Source organism: Stomoxys calcitrans, chromosome 1 (genome assembly GCF_963082655.1).
Source record: "Stomoxys calcitrans chromosome 1, idStoCalc2.1, whole genome shotgun sequence".
NCBI classification, from domain to species: domain Eukaryota; kingdom Metazoa; phylum Arthropoda; class Insecta; order Diptera; family Muscidae; genus Stomoxys; species Stomoxys calcitrans.
This window is the reverse complement of record NC_081552.1, coordinates 77,913,046-77,937,355: the sequence shown is the minus strand read 5'-3', so window position 1 is coordinate 77,937,355 and position 24,310 is coordinate 77,913,046. Positions and strand designations below refer to the sequence as shown.

At 38.8% G+C, this 24,310-nt stretch overlaps 1 protein-coding gene across 3 annotated transcripts; it reads right to left on the bottom strand.

The window, feature by feature from the left end:
• Positions 1-13,387: 13,387 nt before the first annotated feature.
• LOC106094100 (polycomb protein Su(z)12) lies at positions 13,388-24,310 on the bottom strand. 3 transcript variants are annotated; one of them, XM_013261288.2, is made up of 6 exons: positions 23,692-24,310; positions 23,278-23,609; positions 23,048-23,213; positions 22,074-22,980; positions 21,158-22,017; positions 13,388-13,777 (listed from the first exon to the last, which is right to left on the bottom strand). In XM_013261288.2, the coding sequence occupies exons 1-6, from the start codon at positions 23,954-23,956 to the stop codon at positions 13,455-13,457; spliced, it is 2,853 nt and encodes a 950-aa protein (XP_013116742.2). In that variant the 5' UTR covers positions 23,957-24,310; the 3' UTR covers positions 13,388-13,454. The 3 variants fall into 3 exon arrangements, with proteins under 3 accessions (XP_013116742.2, XP_013116741.2, XP_013116743.2); XM_013261287.2 differs by having other exon boundaries at positions 23,039-23,213; positions 23,692-24,309; XM_013261289.2 differs by lacking the exon at positions 13,388-13,777 and adding an exon at positions 13,844-14,291 and having other exon boundaries at positions 23,039-23,213; positions 23,692-24,309.

Here is a 24,310-nt window from a genome sequence, read left to right as displayed (position 1 = left end):
TCGTAAGATGATAACGCCATCGGCAATAGTAACTAAAAACGTATTGCAAATATGCTTATGAATAAAAACTAATTACAACTATACTTATAAATACAAACGTTTTACCAATATGCTTATAAATATAACTAAACTAAACTAAATATCAACTCCAATGTCCTCCAGGAAGTCGCAGATCAAAGGTATTTTTTCAAAACCATGAAGAGTTATGAATTCTTGTAGGGTTGTACATGCCGATAACTCAGGGAAATTACGTGAAACCATACCGAACTTATCGTAAAGAAAAATTATATGTTGTGCCGTCTTTGGAATATCACACTACTACAATTGCCTGTATCAAACACCCCCATTCTGGCCAATGTTGCCTTGCAGAAAGTGTGACCACTCAAGATACGATTAAGAGTTTTTACTCTGGCAGGTTCCTAGTTTCTGGAAATATCTTAAAATAATGTGAGTTTGCATTCGCTGCTACAGTTGCATACTGGGAAGTCCATTCACGCCACAACTGCTCCTAAATCCGAGAAACCGCATCTGCAATTGGCCAAGATATACTTCGCAGAATGCCAGACGAACATGCCTTACGAGCTACAGCGTCCACCACTTCATTCGGACGAATGCCGCAATGCCCAGGTATGAAATGCATTTCAACTGGAGAAGTAAATGTCATAGCTAGTCTCCTAGCTTCGTTACTCAGCCCCTGGAGGACACCCAAGCTGTCAGTCAAAATTGCTATCTTATCAAAATCTTTATTCCTAGAGAATTCCAGTGCCTCTACAATTGCCAACAACTGGCTGACAATGATGATAACTTCTTATCAACAAAAAATCCATTGCTAATGTCGGAGGCTTAATGTAAAAAAGCAAAACCAGTTTTTGCAGCCACAACTGATCCATTAGTAAAAAATACTTGGACATTGTTCCTCTCTTAAGTGTTCCATCTTTTCATTGAATAAAGCTTTAATAATTTGAACACTAGCCTCTTTTTTGTTTCCAGCAGCGCCCTTAAAAAAAGATCTTATCCATGATGAAATTAATCGACATTTCCATACAAACTGGCGTCTTTTCCACCTCATAAAAAAGTGTATGAAACTTCTCTTAGACTCTACCGTAACTTGTCTTTCGTGATTGAGCATCTCGAACAAATTCTAAAGCTGGTAAACCCCGCGCAAAAGACTTCACCCGTTCCTTAGCCGTAGCAAACTCAAATCCTAGTATCAACGGAAGCTCCGCCGCCAAATGATTAAGAATGGTTGTATTCGTGGATGTTATCAACTCAACGACTTGCGTAAAAATATATTCTAGCATGTTTTCAACTTATTGTCTGACGTTTCGTAAGATTTGCCGGTTCAGCTGCACCATACTCCACCTTAGAACGTGCAAAGCCCTTTACAAAAGCAGAGCTCTCATAGGATCCACTCCAATCTTGCAGCCGCTTAAAATCTTCAAAAAATTACTCAATGCTCGCTATAGTCCTGTTAACGTGATTAGTCATCGTGCCACCGGAAGACATCACCATACCAAGAAATTTGAAACTGATCTCTCGCTTCAAAGAGACGCCATTAATATCAATCGGTAAGCTACGAGGCCTGACGCTAAAGTGTAGAGTGCTCGTCTTCGCCATATTAAATCTCAAATTCAGAGTACAGAAATTTTCCCGAAATTCGATGATCTTATCTTTCAGGATACTTTCCGCAGCAGCTAAATTTCTATGGTGCACCAAAATCACGAAATCATCAGCAAACTGGAAAAGTACAGTGTTCTCCTTAATAATATCGTGCAGGCCTCTCGTGTAAAGATTGAATAGAGTCGGACTTAGACCGCTGCCCTGAGCCAGACCATTGCTTCTCACGCACGTATTACCATCTAGCGTCAGTAATCTTCGTTTGTGAAACACCAAAATCCAACTAATCACATGACTGTTAAACCCAAGAGTAAACATATTCATTGTCGGTAAACCTACATACATCTACGCAGCCGTAGGCCTTCTCAACATCAAACACATACCAAGAACATAGTTGCCCTTTGCCTTTTTGGAGTTAATCACACCCAACAAATCATTAATACAATTTGAAGTGGACCAGCCTCTCCTAAATGCAAACGATCTCGCAGGCAGCAAATTGTGTTTATCAGTATGTTCCTGGACATTATCCTTTAAATGTACCTCTAAAATCTTATAATGCGTACAATGTAAAGCTATTGGTCGATAGTTCGCAATTTTGGATGGATGGTATAATTCCACTAGCCCAAACAGCACACAAAACATCGAACAATTGTTTCTTTTCTTCATCCCGCAATCTCAGAATCGTACCATAAGTCACCTTATCAGTACCAGCCGAAGATCTAGCATTACGGTAGATCCCATAATAGCCGTAGATGGAAGTGAAATCGTATTCATACCAGTTGATATCATGTCCAAATCCATTTTCTTATCTTTTAATCGTTCCATGAGTTCCATGAGAAGGCAACAAACGCCTTCTCCATTTTATATTTTTTGACATTTCGTATTCTCTGCCATACATATCTCAAAGGCATTGAGCTGGCGATTTCTCCCAAAAAATTCCAAAATTCGATCTGTTCTTTTCCTGCGTGTAAATACGGAATTCCTGATCAGCTCCAATGAAAAGTTCATAATATCTCTGACGAGCAGTACATCCAAGTCTAAAAAGTCTAGAGCACTCAGTGTCCCACCATCGTTTGGGTATACGCGTTTTACCAGCGAAAACTGAAAATGTGTTTCTTTCTATAACAGCCTGCACTTTGCCAGTAAATTTTTCTATTGTGGAGCCAACATATAGAACAAACATATCTCTCAAAACTCGCGAAAAGTTAACTTTCCTTGCATTTCTTGACACGGGCGGGCAATCAATTAATTCCACAACAATCGGCAAATGATTACTGTTTGAGAGTTTCGATCTCACCGTTCTCCGAGAAAATCTGCAACTCGAGTGCTTTAACAGCCGATTCCTGGGTCTCACTTGCGCTAAAAGTGGGACTGCCATCATTAATACACATAAATTCCGAGTGTCTTATCACCTCACTGAGAAATTCACCATTGCAATCAGAAGAAAAATTACCTCATAATGCAGCCTTTGCATTGAAATGTCCTACCAAAACCGTGAGCCCACGAAGTCCATTAATGCGACTCATTATAATCCTAATGGTATTGTGAAAAACTGTCGGCCGGGTGTTGGGTGGTATATACACCATTATCAGGTTTATATTTCTTTTCAGGTTCAGTGTCGAAATGCCAATAGCCTCCACCTCATCGCCAAAACTCAGTATACTAAACCGTATATTCCTCCTCGAGTAGATGCCTACCCCACCGATACCATCAGCTCTATTCTTGGAAGTAAAATTGAAGTTGCATAGATTTGTAGACGAATTATCTCCTATCCAAATTTAACTAACGCAAAATCAATCTTTTTTCTCTCCAGAAACATTTCAGCAGCAGTATCTTAGACATGATGATATAAAATTTGATTGAAAACAAAAACTGCAATAACCACTCTGGAGAAAGTGAGATGCAATAAATAAAAGGTTAATCAAGTATATTCGGTTGCGAGTCCGCAACTCTGATTCTCTATGAATCGACTGTAGTTACTCGACTATTTAAATCTCTTCGCATATCCAACAAAAAATCAATTTGTTCGGGTTTCAATGTACTAATGCCAGCAGCTAAAATCTTAGCAATCTTAGCGTTGTAATCATTAAGAGTGTTTTCTAATTCTGAGACCCGATGCATGGTACCTGCAACCAAAACAGATCTATTGGGAGATATGTAGGGCTCTTCTTGCTCCATAACGCTCCTCTGGTCATGTAATGTGCGTCTCGAGTTCTCCTCTTCGCGCAATCTGTTAGCATTAACTTTCGTTACCTTTGAAAAAGGGTGTATTGCATGCAACAAACTTGATGACTCCATCGTATCGACATGGACAGGTCTACGTGGCTCGTTTCTAACGGTATCTTTCTGATGAAGTGTCGGGAAACCACCTCCCACTTCCTCATCAAGAAGTTTGAATCTATTCGAGAAAACAGCGGAATACTTAGCTCGTATCTCTCTTTCATGGTTCCATTGCCATAATTCTCTTGATTTTAAAAGCATTTGGTCTTGCTGGACAATTTCGGTTGGTTGTCCGATGATCACATTTGCAATTTGTACAAACCACTGTCGAAATGCATGGTTCTTCCTCTACATGTGGTTGAAAACAACCTCTGCAACACGCTACTGTATGTTTGCAATGCTCCGCAAAATGGTGAAAGCGAAAATATTTATAGCACTGACCAAAATATATAAATGTCTTTACCGGGTAATTAATTCCTTGTTTCAAATCATTAGGATAAAACAATATATATATATATATATATATATATATATATATATATATATATATATATATATATATATATATATATATATATATATATATATATATATATTTATGCTATTGAGCCACTTATTTTGTTGTTGGATACAAAGTGCACTTCCTGCATCGGTTCGAATACACAATACGAAGGCCTGAACTTAATGTATTGCTTCTCGGACATGTTGAAATTGAATTCGTCGGGTTTCATTAAATCTTGCCGTGTTCTCATTGTCCTACCAAGAAATCACGTATCAGGAGATTTGCCAGCAGTTGCATGAGGGGCAATTCTGTAATGACGTAGGTAATGATTCAGCCGAAGCTGCTAATTTTCCTTGTTCGCACCTAATGTTTTCATAGCCGCTTTAATAGTCTGAACTGACCACTCCGCGGAGAAGTGTTTTGTAGGCGATCACGATGGTACCGAGACGGCCAAAAGCCCGATGGAAAGATCAAGCTGTAGTTATTGTTCAAGCCACATTTACATGTGGAGGTGGCGATCCTCGTCAAGCTTCTGTAGGCCAGCAAGCTCGTTCCGGTCCAAAGGACCGATCGCCGAGGAAACAGGGTGACCATTGGTTATGTAAAGGTGCCAATAGACCGCCTTGTCATATCGAGCTTCATAGGGACTCAGTATTTGTGCAAGAGCCGGTGCCGCCAAGCTTCTCACTGAGACTCTCCGCTCGATACCGCTGATGGTCCGCGACTTTCACACAGTACGCTCGAGAGAATCTTGTATGTGATGGGGAGGAGACTTATTCCTCTTATCTCCTTTCTTGAGCACGGGACATAGTATGCTGAGGTTCCAATCATCTTTTCTCCTTTCTTGTGCACGGGACATAGTATGCTGAGATTCCAATCATCGGGAATGCGTTCTTCTAGCCAGGTTACGCTGCTGGGCATACGCCTTGTCAGCATGTTGCCTTCGGTCTTAAATAGTTCAGCGAGTAACCCGTCAGCTCTTGCTGCCTTCTTGTTCTTCAGTAGGGTCACAGCTACTTGGTCCTCATTCTGACCAGGAGACTAACATTCTATCATTAGGGATTTGTTCTGCGAAATCCTCTTCACCGCCATCGTCGGACACCACCAGCTGGATAAAATATTCTTTCCATATCCCCAGTACACTATTTGTATCAGTTAGCACCTCTGCAGGAGGTGCCTGTACCAAAGCCATCGGTTTGATGTTTGATTCTTTGATAGACTTCATTCTGACTCCTGTACATTTCAATATTGCACACTCACGTCTTTCCAACAAGGAGTGCTTTCATCAAGCAGTTGGGTCAGTCGAGTGGAGTATGCCGTTGGCTTCTGTTGTGTTTGCAGTTTTTCAATGTCCAGCTTCCGTGCTGTGTCAGATCGTTCTTTTGTCGCCATACTCAAACGGGTGTGAACCTTTGCTGCAACAAGGTAATGATCCGAATCTATATTCTCTGTAAGGATCCATCTATCACAACGTGATCAATTTGGTTTCCATGTGGCTTTTTCAATTTTTTTATGTTGATATCTGGTGTTGCTCATGTTTTTTGCGGCGGCGAAATCTATTTGCCTCAACCTATAATCGGACTTTTTCTCGTGGAGGCTAAATTTTTCGACTGTTGGACCAAAGATATTTTCCTTTCCTATCTTCGCATTAAAATGTTCCAGAACGATTTTAATACCATGGGCGGGGCAGCAGTCGTATTCACTCTCTAGGCGCTGGTAGAAAATATCCTTGACCTGCTCGTTCTTGTCTTCCGTCGGGGCACAAATATATATAATATTTCGTGGGCAGATTACTGGCCCCATCCGCATGGGTTTTGTGGGATCGCACGTGTATCGCTCGTGTATTTGTTGTCGCAATATAATGTGATTGGGGCTAAAACATTTGTCAATTCATTTTGCAATCGTTGTCACCTGGCCGCTTCCTACATTGCAGCTGCCATTGACAAAAATTTAGCCTCAATAGTGGAAAGAGCCACAGTGCGTTGCCTCTTTGACAAAATGATATCGCTGCGCTTACCATCGTAAAAATACACTCAACCAGATTTGTTATTCAAACCTGTTATATATTACTTTCTAAATATTTTAACTGTCTGTTTTTTGTACTTTGCTTTAAACAATATTGTTACCTAGTTTTTTATTATTGTTATTAGACTTCTTTGCCAAATATAGACACAAAACTTTTTAACTTCAATCCACTTACTGTAAGCGTCTGTAAGGACCTATAACATTCTTCCCACAAAAGCACCAGCAATATCAATGTAGATTCGTTCCCATGGTCCCTTTGGATACTGCCAATGATGTCCTCCAAACTTCGCTGGTTCATTTGCAAATCGTCCACATTCCTCACATGCCTTGGGTACATCTTCTATATCCTTATCCAACCCTGGCCAGTAATCGAAAGACCTGGCGACGCTTTCATTTTAAGAATGCCTAGATGAGCAGCATGAAAGTCTTTAAGTACGTTGTGTTGGAGTTTCTGTGGAATTACAACACGGTGTTGAAATACTAAACAATCACCGGAAAGTTGCAATCCCATGGCAGCCGGTTGTACGTACCGGATTGACCCGATGGAGTTCTCCATCGGCAAGGGCTGCCGCCTCAGTGTACAACACACTGCTACAACAACAACAACCGGATTTATATCCATGCTATTTGAGGCATTTCCCAACCTCCAATAACCTCACTATCTTATCCAATTCGTCATCTTTACGAGTTTCCGAAGCGATTCGCTCTGCAGTTGTGGGCAACTGCTGTATTTGTCTTATTACAAAAACATCAAATTCGTCATATCCTTCTCGGATCTTGCCAATCCTATTCGTATCAATTGCTCTTGAAATGAAATCAGCATTGATATTAGTCTTAGTATCCCTGAAGTTAACATCAAAATTCGACAATAATACGCGTAATTCGTCTTTCGGCTAAATACACAACGTTGGAAGGCTCTTATCTGGATGCAAAATCTGGGTCAATGGCTTATGATCCGTTATCAATGTGAAATGTCTTGCATACAAATAAAGAAAAAACTTCTGTGGGGCCCACACAATAGCCAGAGCTTCCTGATTAATTTACGGATATTTCCGTTCAGTGACCGACAATGTCCGGCTAGCATAACATGTGACAACACTGCACCGAGACCTGACTTGCTTGCATCCGTTACAAGAACTAAAGGCAACTGAAGATGAACACCTGGTCTGAAATCAAGACATCCTTTAAATCCCTATATGCCGTATCAACTTCAGCCGTCCATTGAAATGGTTTCTTAGAAAGCACCTCACTCAATGCTCTAGCTCTGGATGACAAATTTGGAATAAAGGAACCACAGTAAGTAGCCTTTCCAAGAAAAAGTTGGAACGCATCGTGCGTTTTAGGTTTCGGTGCATTCCTTATAACTTGAATATGCAAATCCGACTTACGATTAATGCTTGAGCTATTTGCAAGTTATGGAACGGGTTTTGAATCTGCAGTATTCAAAGATTATTTGACGCAAATTGGAGTGAAATCACAAATTTTCTGCCCCTTATCACCCTCTACTAATGGGCAGGCGGAGTGGTCAGTTCAGACTATTAAAGCGGCTATGAAAACATTAGGTGCGAACAAGGAAAATTAGCAGCTTCGGCTGAATCATTACCTACGTCATTACAGAATTGCCCCTCATGCAACTGCTGGCAAATCTCCTGATACGTGATTTCTTGGTAGGACAATGAGAACACGGCAAGATTTAATGAAACCCGACGAATTCAATTTCAATATATATATATATATATATATATATATATATATATATATATATATATATATATATATATATATATATATATATATATATATATATATATATATATATATATATATATATATATATATATATATATATATATATATATATATATATATATATATATATATATATATATATATATATATATATATATATATATACACAATACGAATACACAATACGAAGGCCTGAACTTAATGTATTGCTTCTCGGACATGTTGAAATTGAATTCGTCGGGTTTCATTAAATCTTGCCGTGTTCTCATTGTCCTACCAAGAAATCACGTATCAGGAGATTTGCCAGCAGTTGCATGAGGGGCAATTCTGTAATGACGTAGGTAATGATTCAGCCGAAGCTGCTAATTTTCCTTGTTCGCACCTAATGTTTTCATAGCCGCTTTAATAGTCTGAACTGACCACTCCGCCTGCCCATTAGTAGAGGGTGATAAGGGGCAGAAAATTTGTGATTTCACTCCAATTTGCGTCAAATAATCTTTGAATACTGCAGATTCAAAACCCGTTCCATAACTTGCAAATAGCTCAAGCATTAATCGTAAGTCGGATTTGCATATTCAAGCTATAAGGAATGCACCGAAACCTAAAACGCACGATGCGTTCCAACTTTTTCTTGGAAAGGCTACTTACTGTGGTTCCTTTATTCCAAATTTGTCATCCAGAGCTAGAGCATTGAGTGAGGTGCTTTCTAAGAAACCATTTCAATGGACGGCTGAAGTTGATACGGCATATAGGGATTTAAAGGATGTCTTGATTTCAGACCAGGTGTTCATCTTCAGTTGCCTTTAGTTCTTGTTTATATATATATATATATATATATATATATATATATATATATATATATATATATATATATATATATATATATATATATATATATATATATATATATATATATATATATATATATATATATATATATATATATATATATATATATATATATATATATATATATATATATATATATATATATTATATATATATATTTATATATATATAGCGCTCGTTCTTGAGGCAAAAAATTACTTCTGCAAAATGCTGTGACACTCGGACAACAAATGCGTCCTGTTCCTTTATACCGTGAATACATTAACAGACTGACGGACATAGCTAAGTCGAATCACAATCCCATGCCAACCGGTTGTACGTACCGGATTCACCCGATGGAGTTCTTTATCGGCAAGGGCTGCCGCCTCAGTGTATAACACACTGCTACAACAACAACAACAACAACGAAGTGATCCTAATTCTATTGGCATACTTATTAATGGGTTTAGCTTTTCTCCTTCTGAGCGTTGCGGTCTACTAGAAACCCGCAATTATTTATTCCTAGAATTAGAAGAAACATATATGCGAGATCATATGCTGTTAGAGTAGCAAGATGCTGGAACCGACTGCCTCATGAATTACGCATCTTTTCCCATTCCAACAACGTTTTCCGTTTAAAACTTTTTGATTTTTATAACTCTTTTGCTGATGGTTAATTTTTTTCTCCTTGTTCTATTCTTACATCGGATTTTCAAAGCTGCACTATTTTTAAATATAGCTGCGCTTTTTTTTAATTCTTGTGCACTTTGTTGGACCACTTTCTATTTATCGCTCTCTTCCATTTGGATTTCTTTTATATTCTTTATTTTTAATGGCTGGGGAGCCAAATATTAGGTAAATATAATAAAGTACCTCATTATGTTAAGAAATGAATTTAATTATCTGTTATACTCAGGTTACTGAAATGTTTGTATGTAATTATTTTATGGGCCTTATTGGCTTTATATTACATATTTGGTTAATAAATGAAATGAAATGAAATGAAATGAAATGCTCAAAATTTTATATCCTGCACCACAGTGGTGGCTTACGGCATTGTCATATTGTTTAAAACCAGTTATTATTCACTTTGTTACTAGTAATAACTTTTTTAAAAAACCACCATTTGCTTTGTTTATCTTTGAGATAGTTAAATATACACGACTGACCGATTTTTTCTCCTTCGAAATCGATAACTTTTTGACAAACTATGTTCGAAAGCCATCATCCAATCTTATCGTCATCGATACCGAATACGAGAATTAAGCCGCAGGTATGGAAAGACGTGTTCACCTTGTCCCCGAAATTGCAGTGTCGCAGATGTACACACATTTTGGCATGGAAATTACCCACCACATTAAATTAAGCAAAGTAAATAGTGTGTGCGTTTTGGTATTTCTATATATTTGTATATGTATATACGTTTGTAAAGATTTATTTAAATTCATCATCAACATCATCATCCTTTATAACTAAGGAATATTAGTTCTTTTGTTATTTGTTATTGTAATAAAATTTTATTTTCTGTTTGGTTTTCTTTCATCTTCATGTTGGATTATAGACATTTTACAAAAATATTTAAGTGATATTTACTTAAATGTACAAAATATTTTATTTGTATTTGAGAAGAGCAGTAGAGTACAGTTCGTGTCTACAATTAACGTTTAGTTTTTTGTGGATAAGGTAGATTATACAATATACTATTTTTTTTTCAATAAATTTTTTTTAAAACAGAAAAATATGATTTACACAATATCTTAAAGGAAATTAATAATGAAAAAAAAATTAAATTAAAAATTAAAACTAAAAGCAGTTTCACAATTAAAAAAATAATTTTTTTTTCAAAAATACTAGAAATAGCATAGTGTAGTTAGTGTTTTTAGCTAAAATATTAAACAAAATACTAAAAACAATTGCATGTATGAGAAATGGATAAGAAATTTTCAATTGAAAAAATAATGAATATGTTTATAATAACGAGAAGAAAAAAAACGGTATACATAACCGATTATGATTTTATTGGCTAAGTATTAACTCATTTTTTCTAAGGTTTCCAAACAAAAAATATGATATGGTTTGTGTATCTTTGCAAATCTGGGAGTCTAATATTTGTGTGAAAGTTGGAGAAAAGCTTGAGTTAGAATCCTGGCGAGACAATTAGAAAAATTTTCAACGATGGTTTTTCCCCTCCTAATGCTGGCAACATTTGTAAAGAACTATGCCATGTAAAAACTTCTCTCCTAAGAGGTGTCACACTGCGGCACGCCGTTCGAACTCGGCTATAAAAAGGAGGTGCCTTATCATTGAGCTTAAACTTAAATCGGAATGCCCTCATTGATATATGAGAAGTTTGCCCCTGTTCCTTTGTGGAATTTTCATGGGCAAAATTTGCATTTGCAGCAGCTAAGTGGGACGGACACATGAAGCCCATTTTTGCTTCCGACCTAGAGTTGCCAGCTGAAGTTCAAGTATGACCTAACCTGGTCTTGATATGACCTGACTGGTCACCGAAAAGTTAGGGTTGTCGTTACGCTAGACACAGGAGAGGACTTCTGCATGGTTCGTGTTGGCGAGAAGGAAGTGTAACCATCGCGCAGCTGTCATGTGATAAACCCCTTTTAATAGCAATGCAATGAGAAAATTTTGTCGAAAAAATGTAATTTGGGTGGCTAAAACTGTTCTGGAGGTGCTTAGCCCACCAACCAGAGGCCTTTCTGCGCTTATGACAATATGTATCAGGACGTTGGCTGGAGGATATTGGCGGAATACAAACGAAACAGGATTTTGAAAAGCAGTAGTTTTGGAACGGTCAAGATTCTCTCTTAATAAGTGGAAAGAGACGAAGCCCCAAAAGGGCACACAAGGGCATAGGTGTATGTTTATGTCCATGATCATACCAGACAGCACAGGCGCTAAATGACTACGTGACATGTAGGAGGTTCATATGGAATATATTTGATAACCCCGGGATTCTGTGGACAATGGACTTGGAAAAGGATAACCATCTTGAGGTAGAAGTGTTCGCGTGAGTTGTATCATGGTTGATACACGTGATTCGTGAGTTAGATTCGTCACGTGATCATGCGTGACCATTACTGAAAAAAATTGTGCTTATTACTCACAAGAAACTCGTAATTCAGGAAAAAATCACGACTCGCAGATGAAAAAGTATTTTCCGCGAAGCAAAAAGTCACAATCGGATGTGTTCTAGGTATCACTTTCCCGTCCACCCATTGAAAAACTTGTTATTATCAAACGACGAAAGTTTCAAAATTTTATTAATTTTCATCATAATATTTCATAAATAAAACCAAATTAATTTTTCCACAAAAGAAATTTATCTTGGGAATTAAAAAGAAATTGATCTTGTCAACAGTGGTTGCAAATGCAAAATGCAAATCTCACATATCACCACTAAGTGCTGTCCGATTCAACTTTAAGTTCTATGATTAGGGGTCTGCTTTTTATAGCCGAGTCCGAACTGCGTGTCGCAATAGGACATCTCTTGAGAGCGACATTTTTATATGGCAAAGTTGCTCAAAAATGTCGCCAGCATTTGGAAGATTCGAGCTCGGGCGTTCAGGGTCATAAGCGGACTTGCTAGCCTCTGCGCTATGGTGGTTCAACGGTGGTTATCCCCCTGCTAATGCTGGAAACATTTTTGAGGTATTCTGCCATCTTAAAACTTAAAAAAAGGCGTGTCACAAGCGCCACCACTTTGTAGAGAGCTTAAATTTAATTCCGACTGCACTCATTGATATGAGAGAAGTATCCCCTGTTCCTTAATGGAATGTTCATGGGAAAGTAATAATTATTTAGTAAGTGAAAAATCACTCACGTGCATATTTCAAGTTCGAGGTAGTCCAATCCATTTTTTAGATCTGGCCAAACAATGTGCAGTTAGCTCGATGGAGTAGCGGGACAGACAATAATTAGGTATGATTTAAGTTCGTCTTACAATAAATGCAAGGGCACAACAGGCCACGCATGAGCCCAAAGTGTTTGGGAACATACGACGGACATATAAAACTGCAACGTGTCCAATTGTGGTTACACCCCTTCTCATTAAAGATGCAATTTTTTAACTATCTGCAGAAACTCATATTTCTTATTGGAATCTTACCAAACACACTAGCTGGATTCCGCTGTGTCAAAAACAACCACAAATAAGTAGTAAATTTTTACAAACCCTTATTAAAAGTGCTTTAATATGTAATACTTAACCTTGAGATGATATAACCGCTTTTGGTAAAACAAATTCTCAACCCCCTCGATATTGCAATGATACACTTTTTTCTTTTTCTAAATCACTAAAAGGAATAATATTTCTGATGAAGGCAGACAGCAAGTAAAGATCGGAAATAAAAAACAATGATTCAAACTCAACAAAAGCCACAAATGGGCAACACAGTTATACCTTGGAAGTAAAAGAATAATCCAAAGTCATTATCTTGCCATACATCATCTATTAAAAAAATAATTATAACCTGAGTTGTCATCATTATAAAAACCATTAACGTTTATCCGATTTATTTGTGAGAGGCACCGAAAGACGTGTTCTTAAAGTATGCGACGTTGATGTAGTTCTACCATTAGCTGCTGCTGCTGTCGCCGCTTTTTCCTGCTGCAACTTACTACTACTCTCCAAAGGCAGACCGGCCAACGATTGGCGTCTAGTGGTTAAACGTTTCGATTGACCAGTCAATGCAGAGTCCTGTTGTTTGCGGGCAGAGCTGCTATTAGTGTTATTGGCGGAGGAGGCATTATTTGTGTTGGCAGTGCTACTTTGATTACTGTCATTACGCTGACGTTTATTGGCCGGTTGTTGCTGGGTATCTACAGACGAATGATTTAAGTTCGATTATAGAGAAAGACCAAAATAAAGCAAGAAAACAAACAATAATCCTAGACAGCTTGCGAATTGTTTAAACATTCACAAATAAAACTTATACTAATCTATTCCTTCAGCAAGTTGTCCGATAACTGAACTTCTTATTGTTATGCTTAAGTGTATAGAAAACAAAAGAAAATACAAAGACTTGTTATATAATAATTAACATAACCCAAGTAGGCTAGTTAGTGCTAAAGTCTATAGATAATAGTCTTCATAATTATACGTAGTATGCGAACATATAAATCCAATTTTGCGCATTCATAGGAGAAATCCACCGAAATCATTGATTTTACTGCAGACAAGATTCTCCATTATGTTCTTGAGCATTGCCTAACAAATCAACAGTTTTCTTGACATCATTGTCTTGAACAAAAACATCGCCATCGCCATCATCATCATCATCATCATCATCATCATCAGCATCATCATCAACACCACTTTCATTGACACTTTCATCTAAAACGCCGCCAATCAAATTTTTCGCCGTGCATTTTGACGAAAAGGGTTTTTTTTTGTTTAAAGGAAAATTAACAAAAAAAAACACACACACACACAATATGGAAAGAGAAAAAAGAAAGACAAAAGGAAAACATATTTTTTGTTTAAAGGCCAAATTTTGAAAACCCAAAAAAATATTAGAGCTTATTCATATAATTAAATTTTTATGATTTTCTTTTTTGTTTTCTTTAGCAGATGACTATATTCCCTTCGAGTTTTTGAGAATGACTGTAGGGATGTGGTTGATGTTTGAAGGCTGTGTGAGTTGTTGTAAATATGTAGATATGTACAAAATTGTTAACGAAATCCATAGTAAAAAAGAGAAAGATTGGGTGGCAACAGTCGAAGGGACGAAAAGAGCGAATGGTTTCATGGTGGATTTCTTATATGTATGTGTGGCATGAATCGCGCATACCCTTTTCTAAATTAACTGTTAGCCATATGATGATTGGTGATCTTTAGCTGATGAGATGTATGATGTAATATTGAAGGGTATAGAAGAAGAACAACAGCAGTAAGAAAATAAAATAAACAACTGTATAAAAACGGACAAAAAATAATTCACAAATTCGAAGTACAGGCAATGAAATTAATATATATTCGAGTATGTACCTATAGATTTAACCCTTCCGTTCGCGATATGATTTTGGTTACATTTCCATTTTATTTAGCTATAGCGCCCAAGTTTTGTTTACGTATAATATTAGGTTGGGTTGAAAAGAGGGTACGGATATTAATCCAACCCATGCCACTATGGACATACACCAAAGTCAGTAATCGACTTGTTGTGCGCTCTAAATAAGAGGTGATTTTTTAGCTATTACCTTTTTGGCAACATTGGTTCAAATTGCTGACGCACGTTTTGTGTTTTGTTTCACTGTCAAACGTCTTCAGTTTGTTCTATAATTTAACCACGAATAGTCTTACAAACCAACAACGCTTGATTGAATTTTATTATCAAAATGCGTACTTTGTTAAGAAAGTTCATCCCGCTCAATTTTCATTTATAAGCTCATTTATGGCTCAATGGGTACGTAAAAAAGTAGAATTGTGGATTTTGGAGTGAAGATCAGCCGGAAGAATTGCAAGAGCTACCAATGCATCCAGAAAAAGTCACAGTTTGGTGCGGTTCATGGGTTGGTGGCATCGTTGGACCGTACCTCTTCAAAGATGATGCGAATCGTAACGTTACTGTGAATGGCGAGCGCTATCGGGAGATGATATCAACTTTTTTTGCTCAAAGTTGAGCAAACGTTCGGGATCTGTCAATTGGCCGCCTAGGTCGTGCGAACTAACGCCTTTAGGCTATTTTTTGTGGCGCTACGTTAAAGTTCATGTCTATACTTTTTTTGCTCAAAGTTGAGCAAACGTTCGGGATCTGTCAATTGGCCGCCTAGATCGTGCGAACTAACGCCTTTAGGCTATTTTTTGTGGTGCTACGTTAAAGTTCATGTCTGTACAGAAAAGCCCGTTTCAATTGACGTATTGGAAGACAACGTTGAAGCATTTATTCGTGAGATACCGTAATGTAAAGAGTATGCCAAAATTGGACTACGCGGAAAGACCATTTGAGGCGCAGTCAGTCACGGTCAACATTTGCATGAAATGATCTTCAAACATTGAATTATATGGACAGTACTATCGATTCAAATAAAGATTTCATGAATTTTATGTTTTTTTCTTTTGAAAAACTTAAAACATCACCCCTTAATAAGAAGTAACCTCGAAAAAAATATAAGTTAGGAATTCGGCGCTTCTTACAAAATCCCTAATTGTTTTCCATGACACGCCCCAAAGTTGGCTCATGTCTGGTATTGTGTCCCCACCTAATTGCCAGCATCTTGTAGACGCGAATGCCGGGCAATGACATAGGAAATGCTACAACGTCTCATCATCTTCCCCGCATGCTCTATACATGCTATCAAGCGATATTTTACATAAGTGAGCTCGTAGTCCTATGTGTCCCGTTATGATAGGAAGGGGGTATTCTAATTTTGAAATTTGAATATAGGCCCAATATAGGCCGATCAATCAATATGACTTCTTGAGTCACTAGAGATCCCCTCTTGAGCGCGTATAGGGCGCAATTCTTATCTGATTTGGCTTAACTTTCGCACGAAGTTTTCTACTCCTGCCAAGTATAGCCATGATCAAACATAGCTCCCATATAATCCGATCTCCCGATTCTTTTTCTTGAGCCCCTAGCCAAGTATGGTTTTAATCGGTCCATAACCTGATTTAGCTACCATATAAACCGATCTTCCAATTACACATCTTGAGCCGTTATTGGCTTAGGACGAGCATGAACACATACACTAAGGCGGCAGCATTTACCGATGAAGGACTCCATCGGATCAATCCGGTACGTACAAACGGCTGCCATGGGATTGCAATTGGCCGTTCTGTGGTAAGATATGCAGCGTCAGTGTGGTCTCGTTAGCTATGTGACATGCAGTGGAATAATATTCAGGTCTGCCATAATGTCGCTCTTCGAACTGCGACGGGCTGTCTCCTCCTCCACCTCCTACCCGTGCGAAGACAAACTTAATGCTGTCTATGTAATACCTTCTGGGCTGTTATCGCAGCGACCATCTTGTGGATATATATCCACAAGAGAACGGTTTAATGCCATTTTCATTGTTTAGGAATCTTTTCGTAAAAATAATGCATATTCTCGTTACCACACATCCCAGCACGGGAAAGCTGTGAGCACCACACCACAGGCTGGAACATTGAGGTCATCTGTGTGGCGTCCACAGGTTGCGGGTAGTGGAATGCTCCATACTGAGTAGCTGCAAGGTCAGTCGTGGACAATCAGCGGTTTCGAGCGGAGTCTCATTGAGAGGCCGAGCGGCACCGGCTCTTGCACAAATACTGAGTGCCTATAATGCTTGATATGACAAGACGAGTTATTGGCGCCTTTAAATAACAAATGGCCACCTTGCTCTTGCGGCGATCGGTCATTTGGACCGGAACGAGCATGCTCACCTACACATAAGAATGTGGCTTCAACAACAGCAACAACCACACATCATTTTAAAACAACAGCACTATTCATAAAATGAGAATATGCATTGCATGTCTTTTGTTTATCTCACTTAACACTCTCAAAGGCAACGAATGATGTGAATCATTTCAGTGTTGATTGAATACAGCCATATAGCTTTTAAAGGGAATATTTTCAAATACTTCGTTAATTTCTGTTGTAATCACCACCATAGAACAGAGAAGGTATTTGGAAAGAGACCAAGTGTCTAGGGGGCCGCTCTGCACCCAAGCGAACATATAAGCCAATGTGAGATTTAAATATAGACTCCGGTAAACGCTAAACCGCTTTTCTAGAAATTGTCACAGATTATGTAGGTTAATCCGGAAAAGTTTTTTACATCGGAAAGCGAACGGACCCTCCCCTCCTTACCCCAAAAACAACACCCAAAAATATAAGAGAACCCATCGGGACAATATGGAACTCAAATGAAAGGTAGTTGTTATTGTTACAGTAGTGTGTTGTACAGAGGCGGCAGCCCTTGCCGATGAAGGCTTTCATCGGGTCAATCCGGTACGTACAACTGGCTGCCATGGGATTGGCATAGAAATGTTGTTGTTGTTGTAGCAGTTTTTTTTGTTCTATCTTAAGTCTGCTTGATTCTGTTGAGTGTCCAGATCCAGGAACTCTACGGTACTTCGACTTCTTATCCATAAATACCACAAATGAATGGCGACCACACAGATAGTTCGCGACCCAGCATTGGCGATGTCCTCAAATAGTTTGGCATGGCTGACCGTGTTGAATGCCTTCGATAGGTCCAGTGTCACGAGGACCGGCCTGGGCTGATTGAAGCCACAGCAAATGTGTGCTGTGATGGCATGCAAAGCAGTTGTTGTGCTATGCAGATCTTCGAAATCCATCCTGATGCTCAGTGAATGGAAATTCTCCTACGAGGCTCTGGAGGAGTAAGCGTCTTGGCTACTGGTCAAAGAAAGGAGATCGGTCTGTACGACTCCCCCAACCTCGGATTCTTTTCAGGCTTCAATAGCGGGATCACTCTGCCTATCTTCCAGACATCGGGATGACAGTGTTCAAAGACTGGTTGAGGACAGTAGTATGGTACTCAATTCCAGGTAGATCCAGATTCTTCAGCATCAGTGTAGAGATTCCATCGGGGTCCAACACCTTGGATGATTTGGCGCCACGGATGACATTCGTAACTTCGCCCACGGTTCCTGTTCGGCGTTATGCATCGTGCCGCCCGACCTCTAACGGAGACTCTCCGCTCGATACCGCTGATGGTCCGCGACTGCCGTTGCAGCTACTTCGTATGAAGCATTCCACTATCCGCAGCCTGTGGACGCGTCCGTTAGCTCGCAGCAAAGCTTTTTGGCACAGCAGTGAACACCACACAGATCGGACCTCAATATTCCAGCCTGCGTGGTGCTCACAGCTATCCCGTGCCGGGCCGCCCACGATAAATTGTGATGGCTGTCCATCGGATCGGAGACCAAGGATACGACGAATGGCTCTCCTCCTAACCCTGTCACTCTCGGGATGCACAATAAATTGACGGTTGAAAAACCTGGAGCATCTCTTTGGACCAGCCATAGTTACGTCGTCAAAAGTGACTGAGGTCCTGTTATCTCTTCTTTCCCGTTTCGATAGTGACTTAAAAGTAGACCTTAGCTTACCAAACTTGCAATCTGCTCCGCCAAAGCTATGCCCTGCTGGTCGTTACCTAGGGGAGAATACCATGAAATGTGATTCGCATTAAAGTCTCCTAGAACCAGACAACTATGGCCAGATAGTAGCCCACTTATGTCGAGCTTTTAAGTCTGGCCATTAATTGGAGCAAAGCCACCAACCGGCGGTATGTACACATTGTATAGCTCTATCTCGGCAGTATCGGACCTTATTGCTATCTCCATACACTCCATCTAGGGGTGACTAGCGCCCGACGCAGGCGAGAGGGGTCTTTACTGCACGTAATGAAATGTATTTGGGAGTAGAGTACGAATTTGATATTAAAAATTAGATCCAAGTACTTAGGTAGTCGCCCCGACCACAAAAAACCTCAAATAGGCATATAAGACGATCATGACAATATGGGACTCAAGTGAAAGGTATTCAAGAGTAGATTGGATGGACTAGTAGGCTATATAATTTGTTGATATCGGAAGAGGGCGAAATCTCCCCCTCAGTACAAAAGCACCGCTCAAAAACAAAATTGGACCCACAGCACGGGATAACTTTGAGCACCACACAGCCGAAACTTTGAGCTCCAATCTGCGTGGTGTTCTTTGTTATCACGAAAAGCTTAGCTGGGAGCTACCGGGCGCATCCACAGTTTGCGTATAGTGAAATGCTCCATAAGAAGTAGCTGCAACAGCATTCGCAGACAATCAGCGGTATAGAGTGAAGAGTCTCAGTATAAGTAAAATAAAGGGTTTTAAGTAAATTAAAAACTAAAAAGTTTACAATTTTCAATTATTTTAGACATTGTATGCTAAAGAAATTACCCACGGATTTGAGTGGAAATGGTCTGGCTGGACCGCAACATACGTATTGCAAATTCTGGTACTGTCAACAGATTTACAACATATATTAACATTTTGGGGGCATCTTTTGGGGTGGGCGGCTTTTAGAGGAGGATCCGCCCCCTTCCAATATCAACAAATTTTATAGCCTATTGCTCCAGACCAAACTTAACAGTCTGTGAAAATTTCAGATTTTGTAGGTTCGCACTCAACTTAAAATGTATATCACTTGATCCCTACATTGACATGATTGGTCAGTTAAACTATTTAGGGTGGTTTTAGGGGTAAGAGCGCCATCCGGATACTTGGATACAAACTTCAGAAGAAACCAAGGCCAATTATTAAATATTACAAACATTATACAAAATTTAGTAACGGCAAATTAAATAAAAGTTATTTTAATTTACTATTTATAAACTACTCAACGTTATAGAATTAAAAACTAATTGTAAACGAGAAATTGAACCCCATATAGTCATGATTAGCAAATACTATGATGGGGACTGGTTTAGGGGGTTGGGGCGTCCCCCTTTTCTTGGAACTCATGTAATGTAATATTCGTAATCTACTTCCGAATACCTTTCATTTGAGTCCCATATTGGCATGATCGTCCAAAATGCCTATTTGGAGCGGTTTTGGGCTGGGGCCGACCCCCAAAATATTTGGACACAATTTTTCATATGATATTCGCAATCTACTCCCGAACTCCTTTCATTTGACTCCCATGTTATCCCGATCGTCCCACTTTTGATTTTGGACGGTACTGTTGGGATAAGGTAGTTCTAATTTTTTCGGCAATTTCTAACTCCATGTTTCGCACCACACCAACATATCAAGGAATACAGAGCAAATGGTGCGAATCATCTCTTATTTCTAGTCTGTCAGCCTTCATTTTATTGCTTGTGGTGTCAAGGCAATATAAAAAAGGCATAAAGAAGCACTCGTCAAAACAATGATTGCATTTGACAGCAACTACATTACTTGCTATTGTTGAATGAAGGGAAATCAAAAACAACGAAAATATGAATGCGTTATAAAAGCGAATGATTTCAATCTTTTCTCTGGTATCCGCCGCCGAGAAGCCTTAAGGTGGATCTACATGAGGTTCAGCGCCACAAGAGAGAACTTCCATAAGGAAACCCTTTTAGGTTTTTATTAATTTTATAATACATTTGTCCTCTCAAATACCTGTTATACATAATATTCGAATTTAGAATTACCATTTGCCCTTTTATACATTTAGTAAAAATAAAACCTTACAAAAATTAAAAATAATAAAACAATGTCCAACTTACCTCTCATTGATAACCTTCTTTTGGTTCCTTGTGCCTTACTATCACTACCATCTTTGACGGAAAATTTATTTTCAGCTTTTTTATCTGACCCATTAGATAGACGTCTTAAACCGTTTTGCGTTTTTTCCTTGACTTCGTCGTCCAATGAAGCAGATTTTTTAGCAACATTTTTACCATTTGCGGTGGCTTTGTCTCCACTAAGTGGCGAACCACTGCTACTAGCATTGGCACTGGCTGGAATACTTGATCTTTTAAGTGCCGTTCCAGAACGCTTCGAAGGAGGCTGCATTGACTTTTTATTGCTTCCATTTGCCGCTGTTTCGGAGACTATTTTATTTTGCCCGTTTGCATTCCTAGACGCAGGCGGCACTGCTAGCTTCTGTGGCGACTTTAACTTTTGCTCATCCTGTTTGTATATACCAACTTCAAGCCAATATCTCAATTGTTCTTCTCGATGGCGGGACATTAGGGCCTGACCTTCAGGGTATCTACTTAATATACCTTGAAGTTTTTGCACTATTTTGTAAAATGTTTCTGGTGACACCAGGCCATAATCATACAACGAACTCATGTGCAAAATAAAATTTCGATATATATTTTTGCGTATGATTTCATAGCCATTGGTTTCAAGAAACATTTCGCAAGCAATGGGTAACTGACAGTCACCCACAAAACCATGTTTCATAACATGGAGATTCCACAATTTCATCAGTTCCTTTTCACCTTCGTTGACATCAGTAAACTCGTCGATCATTTGTATGGTCTTTTGGCGCAACCACAAAGGATCACTTTCGCCTTCCGAATCAATATCTAGTTCTTTGGGATGCACAGGCAAACAGGTTTCAGTGTGGTGGTAAAGTCTATTCAAAGAGAGGAATCGTGTAAAATTTATAGCCAATTATCATGTTATACGCACCTATTGTGACCAGTGATGTAAGGCCTTTGATTGGACAAGTCGTCTTCGTCCAATTCCAAAAATTCATCCAGGCATGTTTTCTGACGACGAGGTCTACACACCAACAAATTTGTTACAGAAGTACGTCTTACAGGACCGCAGGTTCGAGCAAAGGAACATCCAGATGGTCCAGCCAGATCATAGGGGGACCCAGCATAAGAACCATCATAAGAATCATTTATTGTAACATCGATTCTTGCACCATTTCCTGCTGCAGGCTGATAGGTAAAATTAAAGCGGGCATGACACAACTTTAAATGTTTCAGCAATGAATAGAGTCGCATACAATCTAAACCACACCAGGGACAAATGACTTCTTGGGTATATTCCGTCTGTTGACGTGTATTGTTACTGTACAAAAAATTATAAACAATTTGTATTTTCTCCGTCTTAGCCAAGGGTTTTCTGCTCGAAGCATTGGCACCCCTTGAACCACCTTTGGTTGCTGATCCTTTAGTACAATTATTATTGTTGTTGTGATTGTTGTTATTGTTGTTGTTGAGCTGTTCATGTGTAGACGAATTGTCTTCGTGCTCTATGCCATTTGTTATTTCAGCAAAACATCCATATTTGTCCATATCCTTGGAAACTATTTCATTTGGGAGTTCTACTGACGACCAGGTAAGGCGAAACTTTAGTGTGGGATATTGGGAGAAAACATCAAACTTCATTGATATCGGAATGTAATTGTCAGGAAGGGTTTCCCAGCTACGTTTCTTTGGTGAAAATGATTTTATTATCGAAGAGTTGAGCTCTTGCAGAGCAGCATCGTAATCGCCTTCTGGAATACAGCCAATATTTTTCTCATATACAATAACTTCACAGCCATAAAGTTTCGTAGATATTTTTGGGCGTTTAGTTGGGGTTTCTGTAATTAAAGACCATGTGAAAACGTTTCAATGTTTCTATAAGTTACCAATGCTCACCATTATTACCTCCTCCGACATTTTCATTGCCTGAAGGCGTAACTTTTATACGAAACAAAAGTTTATATATTGTATGTTGATCGCCCAATGATTGTATAGACTGACCCGGTATGGAAATAGCTGTCATTTGATCCATATTCTCATGAGGATTATAAATAACAGTGGACGCATATGTCTATACAAAAACATTCATTATATTAGAAATAAAATTTGCTTAGACATAAAAACACAAATTATACCAAAACTTCCTGGAAATCTGAAGTGCTGTCCTTCCTCTTGCTTTTGGTGATTTTGTATAAGGTTGCCTCCACCGTCACCACATCTCCCTTCTGCCAGCTATGCTCCATACTGGGATTTTTTTCAAACAGTCCAAAGTAGATTATATTCAAAAAGTTGTTGGTCACTGTTTGACTCTTTTGTGTTAAAGCGTCCAACATTGAGTTGATTTTAAATGTGCTACGTTTTTTGTGATTACGAGACATGCGTTCCTTCATATAGCTGAGAGTACGTTGAAGAAATATAGGGCTAGTGCCATGGCGATTACGAAGGAACCGATAGATTTGCGTAGGTTCTTTATGTACCATGAAACAGAAAGGCAAAATATTTTGTTATAAAAGCAAAAGCACTTTGGAGCCATGCAAGACAAAACTCACTCTCAAATGCCTGTAAAAAGAGTTCCTGCTCTTGTTGATGGCCATTAAGTTTGATCTGCTCTGTTGACGCCGACGTTAACGCTGTTGCATTATTGCTTGCAGTTTCCGACGCTAACGTATTACCATTGATTCCATGATTATTGTTGGCCTGTGTGGCCAAATTATTATTATGATTAGATATGGTTCCATTGTTACTGGACGCAGAAGCATTTCCCGAATCTCTGGCTTCCTTCTCGCGTTTCTTTTGCGGTGGCATTTTTTTCATTTTTCTCGTCTTCTTAATTTTTTGCAACTACACTTTGCTCACAATACCACTACTACCACTGTTAGCACAAACGCACACACACTCACAAACGCGCAAGTTGACTACGCGCGCTTCCCTTACCCACGGTTATGGTAACCACCTTTTGATGAGCAAAATTGTTAGGCTACAAATATATTATTGCATTTGTATCTTACAAACTATCTTTTCGGTTATATCGATAACGTTCAGTGATATTTATTAACCGAACGCATTTATTCTTCACTTTTGCAACGATTTTATAAACAATATAATTGCAATAAACGGCGCGAATCTGAATCCCTATACACTCCGCATCTTTAGTATTTTTTTTTTGTT